The 14,650-nt window shown below is 44.0% G+C and overlaps 1 protein-coding gene across 1 annotated transcript in view; it reads left to right on the top strand.

The window, feature by feature from the left end:
* The window catches only part of LOC138452906 (proline-rich AKT1 substrate 1-like), a 170,599-nt gene extending 156,398 nt beyond the window's left edge, over window positions 1-14,201 (top strand). The window contains exon 5 of the mRNA XM_069605254.1: window positions 12,392-14,201. Within this exon, the coding sequence (XP_069461355.1) occupies window positions 12,392-12,589 (198 nt within the window). The 3' untranslated portion in view covers window positions 12,590-14,201. The remainder of the gene's footprint in view (window positions 1-12,391) is intronic.
* Window positions 14,202-14,650: the final 449 nt, after the last annotated feature.

Raw genomic sequence — 14,650 nt, 5'->3', positions numbered from 1 at the left:
TGTTTCATTCTGTTGTACCATTGCCAAACTATAACCACTCAGTTCAGTGCATTTAAAAAAATTAAAATGCCATATTTAGTTTGCAGCTCCCTGCACGTTTTTTTTTTTTTTTGCAAGAACAACCCACACTCTATTGCTTGTGGGCTGTTTAATGTGTCAACAACATTTTTTCTTTTCATGTATCACAGTCAAGAGGACACTATTTCCAAATCATACATCACTTATAAGGCAACAGCACAAATCCATGGCATAGCGTGGGATCAAAAATACTCCAGGGGCAATTTAGAAAAATATAAATTGTTTTTCCCCCCAAACCATTGCAAACTGATTCTGCATGGTTCAAATCAATACACAAAAATCGAAAATCCAAATAACATTCACTCACTTTCCTTTTAAGTGAGTCTCTCACCCATTAAAAGCATGGCACAGCCTAAAATGCAATATAGTCATTTTAGTGTGTTTCCTTTAAACAGAATTTGCCACCATTAGCACATGGAATTTTACAGTTGCCAAAAGAAAGAAAAAACTCTTTAGGCTCTCAGCACAGATGTTACTCATTCCCCTAAGCATGGCTCATTCCCCATCCTCATTATTCAGGAATGCCAACCCTTCAAAAGCATACATCAAAAAAGCGAACCTTCGCCTCCGAACATTACAGCCCCCACTCGCTAGCACACTGGGGCTGAGTCAATGGTTAAATCACTATTCATAATTTGCATGTCAAATCCCTGCAATTATTTTTTCCCTGCCCTCATGACAGAATAGAGATGAGAACTCGGTCTCACTATGCATTCCAAATTACAACTTTAAACTGGGGAAACCGCATGATAAAATTATTTTCTAATTGAGCATACATCTATCTTGACCATTCATCGGAGTGCTTTAAACAAAGCCATTTCCCGCTCGTTTATCGCCTTGTACTCCCTGGCACCAATCCCATGCAATAAGTCAGTCACGACTGATTTACTGAAGGGAGTCTTAACCACACAAGCTATCGGCCACGGCAAGCCGACACAACATTGCTGCCTTTTGAAGTCTCAGAGCTGCAGTGAGACCACCAAGGAAATGCGACAGCCTGCTCCCCACTCTACACTGTGTTCTCTCACACATTTTGTCATGTCATAGCATGGCACTGCTCTTCACAAATCCCACAAAGCTGCCACCAAATGTCTTGATATGGGCAAAATCTTCCTCGGGGCCAGCCCTTTGAGGGCAAAAATACCCAATTCAGCCCAAAATACAGGTTCTATTGTTCTGAGCAGTGATCTCATGCTAGTGACAAATGACACCCTCAAAGTTTTAGCATATTTATTCTAAGCAGTGAATTTCATATACATTTGGGATTCAAGTTAAAGAATATTACAAAGCATAAACTTAGAACAATGCAAAATATAGTGAAACATGGAACTTAGATAAACATAGAGAGACATAGAGAAATATAGAGAAACATAGAGAAACACAGTCTTACGTCCCTTTAATCAGCACTGGGAGACCTGGCTTTTCATAAGCTAGCTGTAAAACAAGCCCCGCTCATAGAAAAACAATGCTGGAGGACACCGTGAGAGCCAATTCCGGGCACCTGTTTCTGCACGAATCAAGTCCACAGGACGATCTCCCCCCGAGTCATGTGTGCATGGATATTTTATAATCTCTTGCTGTCAGTCACCATGACGCACAGTTCCAGAACTTTCCCTGTGCAACTGGCTCATGGAAAAAACCCAACTCTCTCTGAGAGGCACCCTGCTCGCTCCTACCCCTCCCTGGTTCCCATCTGCGCTGGCTGAGGAATGTCTTATCAGTACCTTCCCAGAGAAAAGGAAGATTAGCTTGGAGCCAGGGCTACCGTTAGTGAGGCTGAATATTCTAAGGGAAGCAGGGATGTATTAACCCCATCTGCAAGCTCTAAAAGGCATGCACTCATAGCTTAGTGTTTATAGCGCTTAAGACTGGCTATCTAAGCGCTATATAGGTGCCATGATGTTCCAAACACTCCAAAAATACCTATTAGCTACATAGCTAGGGTCCTCTCCCTGCCTGTCTATCAACAATGCATAATGTGACCTATTTCATACTAGGCCTGCATATTCCTTGTAGCTCACTACTGCATAATGGAAGTGCTACAACAGACTACTGTCAGCATTTTTAGCACATACTTTGAATACACTATTGGCTTTCAGCGGCTAATGCTGTCATCTAAAGCCCTGATTGGCAAGGTTGCAATTTCGTGTATCACTACAAGAGGCTCTATAGGTTGGATCCTAGGAGAGCTTTAAGTTTCTACATTTCACGCATGTCCAGGGTCAAAGTGGACGATCAGCTCTTTATTGGTTACGCTGAAAGGCGTTTGAGACAAGCTGTTACTAAGCAGACTTTGTCTAGATGTATTATCTTGGCAATTTCTGAATGTTACCGCTTGGCGGGTAAGGACCCTCCGGTAGGCTTACGGGCCCATTCTACTAGGGGTATGGCTGCCTTTACTGCCCTGCAGAGGGGTGTTCCTATTCGTAACATCTGTGAAGCAGCCACATGGGCTTCGGTCCATACTTTAGTACGACACTACTCCCTAGATTCTATCCATGGGCAGGATCAGGCCTTTGGCAAGACGGTCCTTTACTCTGCAATTTGATTGGGCATTCTTAATTTCTATATTCTAAATTCTTTTTCCCTCCTCCATACGTTGGTAATGCTTTGGGAGTCTGTCATAGATATGGAATACGTCGGAGAACCCAATCCCCTCGAAGAACAAGTTACTCTCTTACCTGGTAACGTTCTTTCGATGGGATGGTCCGACGACGTATTCCATATCGCTCCCTCCCTACCTGCCCTGCTACAGAATTTCTTATGCGATTGCAGCTTACGTTTCCGCAAGGTTTTCTGTGGTCATACTGGCAGTAGTCTGGGGAAAAAAGTACAACTGAGGCTATGGGCGTCGTGCGTCCTACTTATAACATCCGGTGACGTCGGCTCGACGGAGGCCCTCGAGGACAGCGTATCGTCATCGACGTAGGACGCAGACGCCGAAAATTTTCCAAAGCAGCACAGCTGTGGTGATTATTGTCATAGATATGGAATACGTCGTCGGACCATCCCATCGAAAGAACGTTACCAGGTAAGAGAGTAACTTGTTCTTTCAGAATAAAACAACACCAAACAGTGATCATAATATCATCAGCATTCAATGGACCCTGGCATGCAGCCATAAAGAAAAAAATATTCTTCCCCAGATGGAGATCAATACAGGGCTGACCAGATTGAGAATTAACAAGAAACAACTAGACGCAATATTACAATCTTTACAGAACACAAGACGGACCGGGCCGGACAAATTAAATTATGAATGGATGCTCCAACCTTTCCAACAAAAATGTATCATACTACAAAATACAAGAAAGATACATAGACATGCCTACTATCCCGAGCTTGTAGAAAAGAAAAGAGAACTAAGGAGAGAACTGAAAACAATCCACAAGAGGAAAGCACCTAACTACCTACAGCAGATGAAAAAGGCAAAGCAACGATATAAAAACTGGACAAAATCAGCAACGATGCTCAGAATGCAGAATGACGCTGAAACAATGCTAAAAGCCTTAAGAAACAACAATACACGAGACCTGTGGAACTTACTACACCCCCAAACCAAAAGACAGGACCAGCTGTCACATGACATTCCAGAAGCCACCTAGCGAGAGCATTTTTCGTTACTGTACAATAAATCGAAGACTGACAAAAACTACGGGACACCGCGTAATGAACAAACCAACTGGCCAGCTCTGAATGACATAGATGAAATCTGAGACATAACTAAGCTGAACACATCAAGAGCTCCTGGGCCGGATGGCTTATGTAACGCCATCATAAAGGCCAACTTCGACATCTGGGCAGTGGGCAGCCATATGCTTACAACTATTCAGAACTATTGAAGAACAGAAACAAATACCATCAACATGGCAATCGGCAATGCTGATCTCAATCTTCAAGCATGGTGACCGTAACCTCCCAGCCAACTACCGGGCCATTTCTCTACTGGACCCACTGCAAGATTATGGCTACGCTTCTCCTTAAACAGCTAACATCATGGATTAAAAACACCTTCAGATATGATATCAGACAAACTGGCTTTGTCAAAAATACTGGCACTAACCTAAACCTGCTCATATTGAACCTCATCAAACAAGAATCAATCAAGAACAAATGGCCAGTATATGATGCCTTTATCGATCTGCACCTCGCTTTCGACATGGTTGACCGAAAAAATCTGTGGGAGAAACTTAATTGCTGGAAGAGTCCACCGGAGATACTAAACCCAATCAAACAACTTTACTTGAATACCAGCGTAAAGATAAGACTCTCGAAAGATGGAATAGTCTCAGTCCCTCTTCGCATGTCAAATAGCCTGAAACAGGGATGCCCACTCGCCGCAACATTATTCAACCTGTACACATCTGATATTGCAGAAGACTGTTTAATAACAGCCAACCCACATAAACTGAATGGCACTCTGATTCCCCACATGTCATACGCTGATGACAGTGATACTGGACAGAACTCCCATTGGTCTTCAAAGAAGCCTCAACAAAATACAAGTATACATGGCTAATAACAGTCTACAAATCAACATCAGAAAAACAAAAAACATGAACCTGTCCAAGTTCCCTAAGACAAAAGCGAATTTGAAAGCGTTTACCATCAACGTAGAAAAATTGATACACGGAAAAGAGATTAAATATCTCGGAGTATGGATTGGGCAATCTGAAACTGAGACACAGTGGACAAATTGTCTCAAACTAAAAGCGCGATCATTGGCATGCCAAGGGCTATGCATTCATCGGAAATTTGGCAAATGTTCAGTGCAAACTGCAATTACCTTCTACAGACAAAAGGTCATACCCATCTTAACTTATGGCAGCGAAACCATGATAAACATTGACAAAGCAATCTCGCAGACTCTCAAAGGCATATTTTGGTAAAATATCTTGACTCTTCCGTCGGCGTATCCAGTGCCTCGAATCAGACATGAAATAGCAGTACAATCGCTCAAATCCATTGCCACTTGTAAACACCTAGATCTATACAGGAAAACGTGCAATGACGACCACATACCGGCGATTGTGATACTGCGAAAGAAAAACACCCAGACAGCGGACCCATCTCCCTCAATACATGGAAACAAGCGAGCCTGCCGAAACTAACACACTATATCACCTTGGACATGTGGATCAAGAGACCACAACATGCTACGAAATGTATTAAATTACAAAATTGGATGGATACAATCGAGGCAAAAGAAAAATACCAACTGAATATCCACTGTGACCTCGACATAAGACCAATCAACAGAATGCCACATTATCTGATAAGGTTTCCAGATCAACACATTAGAAACCAATTTCTGAGATTGAGACTCAACCTTTTACCAACGCAGGAAGTCCTAGCAAAAACAAGACAAATAATACAATCCCTACAATACTGTTGATTCTGTGCACATGAACAAATCGTGGAATCACTATACCATATCATCATGGAGTGCCCAAATCTAACAGAAAAACAAATTCTATTCAGAGACATGATGACCAATCAAAGAATGGCCCTCAATCTAACTAAAAGATGGGCACACTTGATATTAGGAAAAAACATCAATACTGTGATCACAATTATTCAATTCATAGAACATATCATGGTGTCACACACAGAAGAAGTGACTGATAAAGCAGCAATGACAAACTGTGTAGAGTTGAAAGGCCCAACAAAAGTACTATTTTAATATCAGAAAGATTATATAAAAATAGATGAAAAGTTTTGTAAATAAAACTGGACCATCAACAAAAAATATAAAAAAAATAAACTAAAAACATGAGCATGTGAATCCATGCCAGGCTCATGCTGGAGAACAACAGTTACAGGTAACTAACTTGTACCTTTAGTACTAAGCAATCCTATCACTGGCCAGTAACGATAGCCTGGTTTAACAGCTTAATGCTTAGAGACAAATCTGCCACCTGGCATGATTTTCCCCATGATCCTAACTATCCTTGTTGTGGCACAGCTGCTTCATTTTATATTTTTTGTGTCCATATTTATATATACGTAAACAAACAATTCTTCCTATACTCGGGCGTGAGCATTTTGTACAGTGTCATCCAGCTTTATTTGATCTTCTCAAGGCCAGTTCACCTAGTGTTGCCTGGCCCCTCTCATATTTGAAGAATGCCTTGATTTGATTATAAGGAACCATTATCTGGATCATTCTACCACAAGTTTTGACTGAGTGCTAAAATGGACATAATCTACCTTACCGTGTCTATTTGGTATTTATCATGTCTGTTGTGCTTTTATTTCTGTCTTAATTGCATTTTAACTCTTGTGTAATGTTTGATAGATTTGATCAGACTAAAAGTATTATGATGATGATTAAAATTGCATAACATGCAATACTAAGATTCCTTGGTGCTTATGACATATGAATACGGAACAGTTTGGAGTTCAGTTTGCGACTGAAAGTCAACAACTGAGTCTCTTGACTCTGTAGATCATAAAGTATGTCGTTTTATGTTTTGGCTGTGCAGATTAACTCCTGTTAAGATCATTTACATGGAAAAAATCAGGTGATTTGTAAACCAGACGGGGCACCCCAACTTTTAAGGAAAGACTCCAAAGTCCTAGGATGAGGCCAGGGTATGCTGGCTCCTGAAGGCCAGGCACAACCATTTGAAACCAATCCTCCCAGATTGTTGTAAATTCAGTTGGATTTTATAGTTTGTGATCCATGGAGGCCTTTCCTTTTCAGTCCTTGCACCTTGTATGTGGATTGCCCTACCACTTCAGCTTTTATTTATTTATTTATTCAGATTTATTTAAAGCGCACGTCAGCCCGGGGGCATCGTGGCGCTGTTACATGAATACATACATAGTCTGGTTACAATGGAAGGAAGATGGTACAAAGCAATTTTCATTACAGGAAGCATTTCGTGTCGAACACTTTTCGTATCAGATGTGTGCGAGCTGAAGTGGGTGAAGGGAAGGTGGAGTTAGTTGAATAGCGTGGTTTTGAGGGATTTGCGCAAGAGATACAGAGATGGTTCTGCTCTGAGCGAGTTGGGGAGGGCATTCCAGAGCTTAGGTGCTATGTGAGGGAAGCCAATGCCGCCGGCTTTGGCTCTTTTTACAGTGGGTACTTGGAGTTGGTTGGCGTGATGACTTCTTCTGGGGCGGATGGAGGAGTTCTTGGTTATAGTTTCAGATAGGTAGGGGGGTGCTGTGTGGTTGATGCATTTGTGTGTGAGGGTGAGGATTTTAAAGTTGATCCTTTCCTTGACTGGGAGCCAGTGGACGCGTCTTCTGGCCTGTGAGATATGGTCAGTTTTGGGAATGTGTAGTGCAGCACGGAGGGCATTGTTTTGCACTATTTGGAGCCTGTTTAGGTTTTTTGACGAGGTGCCTGCCAGGAGGGCGTTACAGTAGTCCAATCTGGCTCCTATAGTAGCTCTGGCTATGGAGAGGCAGTTGGGCGTGGTGAGGTAGGGTTTTATGGCGTAGATGAGTTTGGTAGTCAGAGCTGAGGCAATGGCGCTGGTTTGTCTTGTCATTGAGAGTGTCGCGTCAATGTAGACTCCTAAGGTCTTGACGGCAGAGGAGACAGGTATGCTAATACTGTCGATGATCATGTGCGAATAATCGGGGCTGAGTTTGGTTAGAGTTTCGTTAGGGGCTAGGATGATGATTTCGGTTTTGTCTCCATTTAGGCAGAGACCATTGATAGCCATCCATGTTTGGATAGTCAAGTAGATTTTGAGGAGGGCTTCTGAGTCAAGGTCGTAGTCTCCAGAGAGGGGGAGGAGGACCTGCGTGTCATCAGCGTAGTTGGTGTACGCTATGTTGAGGGAGTCCAGTAAGTCAAAGAGGGGTTTGGTGAATAGGTTGTAGAGGGTCGGTGCGGTGCAGGACCCTTGTGGGACTCCACAATTGATAGTGGTGGGGGGGGCGCTATCCTGGTCAGAGTACACTTTCATGGCCCTGCCTTCAAGGAAGGATGTGATCCACGTGGTAGCCTTGTGAGAGAAGTGTGCAGCATTGGAGAGGTGCGATGTGAGAATGCTGTGGTCGACCAGATCGAATGCTGCAGAAAGGTCTAGTAGGAGGAGGAGGAGGGCAGGTTTGCCTGTGTCCATTATTTTATAATTTGATTTTTTAAATCTAGAAGAGCAGATTCAGTCCCATGGCCTTTGCGGAAACCTGACTGTCTTTTGCCTAGGATGGTGTTGGTTTCCAGGTAGTGTTGGATTTGATTGTGTGCAGCTTTGTCTAGGATTTTAAGGAGAAAGGGGACGGTGGTGATGGGGCGATAGTTGTTAGGGGAGGAAGGATCGAGAGGGTTTTTTTTAGGAGCGGGCGGACCCAGGCTTCTTTTATGCATTGTGGTACACTTCCAGATGCGAAAGAGGCATTGATAAAAGCTGTGATGATGGGGGTGAGGTATTCTGCGCACTCTTTGATTACGGAGGGTGGGCAGATATCCCCTTTGCATGTGGAGGGTTTGATTTTTTTAAGGAGGTCCTTGACTTCCGTCTCTGATACTTCTCTGAAGGCAAAAAGGGGTGTTTGTGAAGGAGAGTTGTAGGTTAGAGGTATGGGCGGGCAGGTGGGGGTGTTGAGAGCTTTGCGTTGGGAGGCTATTTTGTCTTGGAGTAATTTAACTTTGTTGAGGAGAGCAGCCTGGATGCCTGTACACCATGCTTCATCCTTGATGATTTCGTCTGGGCTGGAGGCTGGTGTGGTGAGTTCTTTGAATATGGAGAAAATTTCTCTTGATTTGGAACTGGCATTAGTGATTCTCTGGTTGTAGGATTCGGATTTAGCAAGGAATATGGCTTTTTTGTAGGTCAGAGAGATCTCTTTAAAGTCATTAAGCGAGGATTGGTTAGGCGCTGCTTGCCACCTGGATAGGGCTTTGCGTTTCTTAGTGCGTAGGACGGATAGTTCTTCAGTGAACCAGGAATTGCAGTTTATTGATTTTTTCCCTTTTTTTTCTTCTAGCGGGGCAATGAAATCGATGGCTTGAGTCAGTGTGCTGGAGTAGATGTTGGCTAGAGATATAGGGTCAAGGGGGAATGGATGCTTGAGTTGCGGGTTATCAAGGCGAGGGGTGAGGTTGGCAGCAGTGAGTTTTTTGGAGCTTCTTACTTTAGCGGGTGGGGCATGAGTTAAGGTTTTATGAGTGGGCGTGGTAGGAATGGTGAATTGGATGAGGTGATGGTCCGTCCAAGGAAGGGCTGAGATGGAGGTAATTGCAGATGAGCAGTTGTGATCAGCTAGCCAGTCAATGGATCTGCCTTTGCTGTGAGTGGGTGCAGTAATTTTGTGTTCGAACCCCATGTTAGATAATTCTTTGGCTAAATTTGCCGCTGCTTTGTCCTTCGGGTCAGCTAAGCCAAGATTAATGTCCCCTAGAAGGATGCTTTTGGTGGTGCTTTTGAGGTTGTTGCCTATGTTTTGGAGGAGTTGCTTTTGGTAGTCATGGGGAGATCCTGGTGGTCTGTAGGTGATAAAGAAGTTTATGGTGCAATTAGGTGAAAGGGCTAGTTTGGCAGTGAGGAGATCGGCGTTATTGTCCCATTGTTGATTACACATTCTTATGGAGAGGGTGTCCTTAAAGATGAGGGCGACGCCGCCACCAATTTTTAAGTTTTTACGGTCCCGTCTAAGGATGGTATAGTTTTCAGGGAGAGCGAGGTGAATGGAAGGACTGGAGGCTTCATGGAGCCAGGTTTCGGAAATGGCAAGTATGTCGAGATTGTGGGTGGTGATAAGGTCATTGATTTCAATGGCATGGGCATGGACATAGCGCGCGTTGATGAGAGCGCATCTTAAGTTTGGATGTAGAGTGTGTGTGTTGGTGGTGCTGGGGGTGGGCGGTGTGAATTTGGGTGTGTGAGGCTTTGGCGTGGCACATGCAGTGTGATGCGAGCTAAGGTAGTGAGCGTGGTCAGGGAAGGAAGTCTGGGCGGCTGAAGTATGGGTGCGAGAGCTGAGTCTGTAGTTCCTAAGGAGTGTGGAGTACTGCGGAGAGTAAGGAGGTGTTTGGTGCGAGTTCTTAGTCTACAGAGCCTGAGGTGGAGTGGGTGGTGTCCGACCGGATCGGTAAGGAGGTTGAATGTGGGATGGAGTGCATATGACGGTGTGTTGTGTATGAGATCAGATGGTGGGGTAGGGCAAAGGTGGGCATGTTGGTCTGGGTGCGCATGCAGCATGTTGCAGGTGGCCAGAAAGGAGAGGGATGTGAGAAAGATGGAAAAAGTGGAAGAGAGGTATGTAGGCGCTTTGGGGTGTGGGATAGGGGGCTGCATTGGTAAACAAGAGATGTACAGGTAGGTGGGCAAAAATGCTGTTGGTCAGATCACAAAGTAAATCAGGGCAGTTTGGGGCAGTCAATATCACAAAAGAGCAATTTGACCAAGGGGCACAACACAACTGAAATGTGGTCTGTGGGCGACCATAGGGCACAATACAATTCTAAACTGGTCTGTAGGCGACCATGGGGCACAACACAACTGAAATGTGGTCTGTGGGCGACCATAGGGCACAATACAATTCTAAACTGGTCTGTAGGCGACCATGGGGCACAACACAACTGAAATGTGGTCTGTGGGCGACCATAGGGCACAATACAATTCTAAACTGGTCTGGCGACCATGGGGCACAATTCACTTGTGGGTTACCGTGAGGCACAACACCAGGCATAGCATGAACCATATAACGATCAAAAAGCACAACATAGGACAATGGGTGTCTGATCCAGGGCATGGGGCATAGCACGTGACAGGGGTAACAGGGGAGCACTACTGTAGCTAGTTATAGCATAGCAGTTTAACAGTAACAATACTCACGTGGATTAATGTCCAGTATATATACGATCATCCGCGTTCAGTTCATTAAAAAAGTCTTTCCTTAATGCGGAGTTTGCCTGTGAACTTTGCATGGGGAATCAGGGGTCTATCAGTAACAGTAGCTCCCCAGAGCGAACAGGGGCAAACAGGGCAGACGGCCTTATGTTGGCCTTGGGTGGCTGCCGGCGGATGTGTGGGCTTAAAAGCAGCCTACACACCGTTGCTAGGCAACGTGTAATGCCAAGCCTCGCTTTCAGGCCGCATCGCTTTGTGAAACTAGCAACTATTGCGGCTTCCATAAAACTCTAAAACCCTATCTTTGTTAGTCCTGTTGACAGTCGTTTTTTTTCTGGCTGCTCTCTTGAGTGCTTTTGCCTAATTTTTGCCTCAGCGCCTAGATGCTTCCAGGCCGTAGTCAGCACTTTACAAGTATAATTATATTACATTAAATGGTCGGTCTTACTTGTTCAGTCCCCCGCCAAAGCTGCTTTGTTTTGCACAGACTGCAGCCTTTGTCTCGATGTACTATATACTCCATCATATAGTATGTTTGCATAACCTAGGTTATTGAGTTAATAACTGCTATTCAGAGTCTCCTTGGCTGTAAGGTAAGGGTGGCATAAGCCTTCTTAACTTATGCAGCAGAATACCTACTTTGCTGTGGCAATTCTCTGCGAGAGTCATGTCCTTCTTATTTTATGCCAATATTTTCAGCATTTGAGGAGACTAGTAAGAACTGGTGAAAGATGCTTCCGGGCCGTTAAGGAGTCGAATATACAGACCAGAGATGGTTTATTTAGGTCTTACTCTTTACTTAAAGCGACTTGGTTAGTGTGCAAGTTTGGATGCTCTTGAAGTATTTACATATTTTATGTGGTAGAGATAACTTAGATGTTAACTAGAGCTTGGGTGGGGAGGTGGCTAGGGGTAAGTCCACTTGTAGGAAAGGTGTCTGTAAATCATGCACCAGGTCAAACAAACAGAGTCGTTGTGCCATGGAATGAGTTGCAGGTGCCAGGGTCAGCCAGCCCAACAGGATCAGATTATCCATGTTATCAGTTGCCACTAAAAATCTTATTTTGACCTTCATTGACTAACTGTAGGAAGTCCTGCCAGGGACCAACCAAGGAATTTTCTGTGCCCTCCCTAGGTCTAAACAAATACTTAATGATGGAGATTACTTGATCTGACTAAAGGACTATTAAGTCACCCCAATTGTATTTTCTCTGAAGCCTTACATGACTTTCTACACTGATGGTGTCTGAATTGCCAGAGTTAAATGTCGAAGTAAACGGAGCATGCCCTAGTCCTATATCTGATGAGACTGTTCTGGTTTTTGCCAGTGGGGTACATTTTAACCTCTGTTGTTGACCTTGCTTAGAATACAGGTAGCAACCTCTGTTTTGGGTGATTAATGGAGTTTTAAATAATGTTTTAATGGATGATCTATGTAACAAATGCCAGCTAAAGGTTATCTATCTATGTACCAATTCTATCTTCTGTCTTCCTAGGTCCCATCGCCAGATTTGGAGCGGATAGCTGCCAGCATGCGTGCGCTTGCTGTAGACAACACACAGTTGTTCGGCGACCTCCCACGACCTCGGCTGAACACTGGTGACCTACCACGACCACGATTAAGTACTGCCGACCGCCCGCGGCCTCGTGTGAGCACTGGTGACTTTCAGAAGAAAACCTATCAGAAGTTTTGAAGCTTACACGACTCTCTTGAACACTAAACCCATTGACAACTTCCCTCTTCTCACCCAGCCCATCTCCCCTGAAAGATACTCAGCAGATGAAGCTGTCTGACATGGCTTGCTGTTAATTGGTGGGAGACAATTGTCTTTGGTTACTTTTTAAATGTATTTTACTTTTTTCTTTTCATTCAGCAGTGATTCGTAATAATTACTACCATCCCAGTGTGTGTGGACCAGGTATGAGAAGCCCCTACTGAGTTTTGAGAGATTTACTATTATAATTTGTAATCATTATTCCTCAATAAAAAGAGGAATGGAATGCTATTTGTCAGTTCTTTCACTGTGAACGTCCACCACCCATCTCAAATGCTGCTTTGTACTGTGGCTTCTGGGCAGCTCCAGTCCAACTCCACTGGGTGGGCCTGGCATGCTAGAATCTTCTGACAAGCTCCTCCAAAGATTTGTTTATGCCTCTGCAGTCCATGGCTTTAACCCCTGTATTGAGTAGCATATGTAGCCAGAGGCTTGGGAGAGAAGCAGCTGCACTCCCCTCTTACTGCACACGGGGCAGACTCTTCTCATTTTGAATGACTGTGTTATGATTGGATGGGAGTTTCAGGGTTTGAAGATGGCAGGAGGAATGTGGTAGTAACTACTTAGCCTTGAATAAGTGCAGTACAGTTTACCCTATTTCTAAGATGTGCAAGACACCCTGTCTTGCAGCTTTGGGAAACTTTGCTGTGGTGACTTTCATGTCAGTCTTGGTTGTATAACTTGCTCCCCTTTTGAAATAGTTGTTGACTGCCTGAAAATCCTTGTCTACTCTTCGAAAAGGCGGATACAATCAATTGCTAGTTCACTGCTTGTCAAATGTCCTCGCAATCTACAAACTGCATTATTAGTAACACATCTAGTTAGCTGACCTAACCAATGTTCTTCTGTAACCTGGGTGGTTCGCCTTGACGTTTGCAGGGAACCACTAAGACCATGGCTTTTGCTGGAATATTTGGCAGGTTCCATTTTCTGTGAAATCTGAATTTTCTCCAAATGCTTTTCCTTCTATCTTTCTGATTCTTGGCTCAAATGAGAATATATGAACCAGCCTTTTCATCACTGCCCCCTTATCCCTGCAATCTCCTTTACGGCTGGAAAGGGATGTGTGCAATCACAAATGATTGTGGTCTATTTTAATTGTGCCCCATTCTTCGGCTGTTAACTTAGGTTCTGTAGATCCAGGACCCAACTGGTACCTTGACACCACTATGCGTTCCACTCTCTTCATCACTCAACACTACACTATGTTTCCACAGATGCATTTCCTTTTACTGTGCTGCAGCATCTAATTTCTAGGTTGATGGGCCCAGTTAACACCCTGCCCTGCAAACACTTTGATTGTGCACCTAGACGACACACCCTCAGCACCTCTATACCTCTGTATCGCCCGCTACACCCCATCAGGTGTTGCAGGCATTTTGTATCTCACAGCTTCAGTTGATGACATGCTTGACCTCTCTTCAGGGGCTCTGAGGACATTAACCCACACCCTTTACCTTTAAATATCTGAATTGGATGCAAACCTTGTCGAACTCCTGTGGAATTTCAATAAAGATGTTTTCATAACAAATACTTCTTGACTTTATTTTAAAGGGTGCACCTGGCAAAAACGAATGTGTGAACATGATGCAGCAAATCTAGATGTGCATGCACAGATTGGTTCACCAGTTTGGGGGCCACAAAGAATGTTGCAATTAAAATGAGTTATGAAAGAGGGGGCTTTTGCACATTGAGCGGCCTCTTGGGTATGAACGGCAGTATATTGTGGAAACAGATCCACAGACTAAGGCTGCTTTGCTGGGTGAAATACACAGCCCTGGTGGTGGAATTTCTTGCATCAGAATAGCAACACTCTTCCTCAATGACAGGAAGTGGATTTACCTCTTGTCTCTGGTTTTTGTATTTCAATCGTTTATCTCCTTGAGTGGCATTTGTTTGAAGACCAAGATCCCTAGCACCTGTTTGGCCTTGGTACTGCTCACTGACACATGGCTGCTTATTCCTCACCCTTCCAGTCAG

Source organism: Ambystoma mexicanum, chromosome 1p, assembly GCF_040938575.1.
Source record: "Ambystoma mexicanum isolate Mex_15411 chromosome 1p, UKY_AmexF1_1, whole genome shotgun sequence".
Lineage (NCBI taxonomy): Eukaryota > Metazoa > Chordata > Amphibia > Caudata > Ambystomatidae > Ambystoma > Ambystoma mexicanum.
This window is presented reverse-complemented; position numbering and strand designations above follow the sequence as displayed.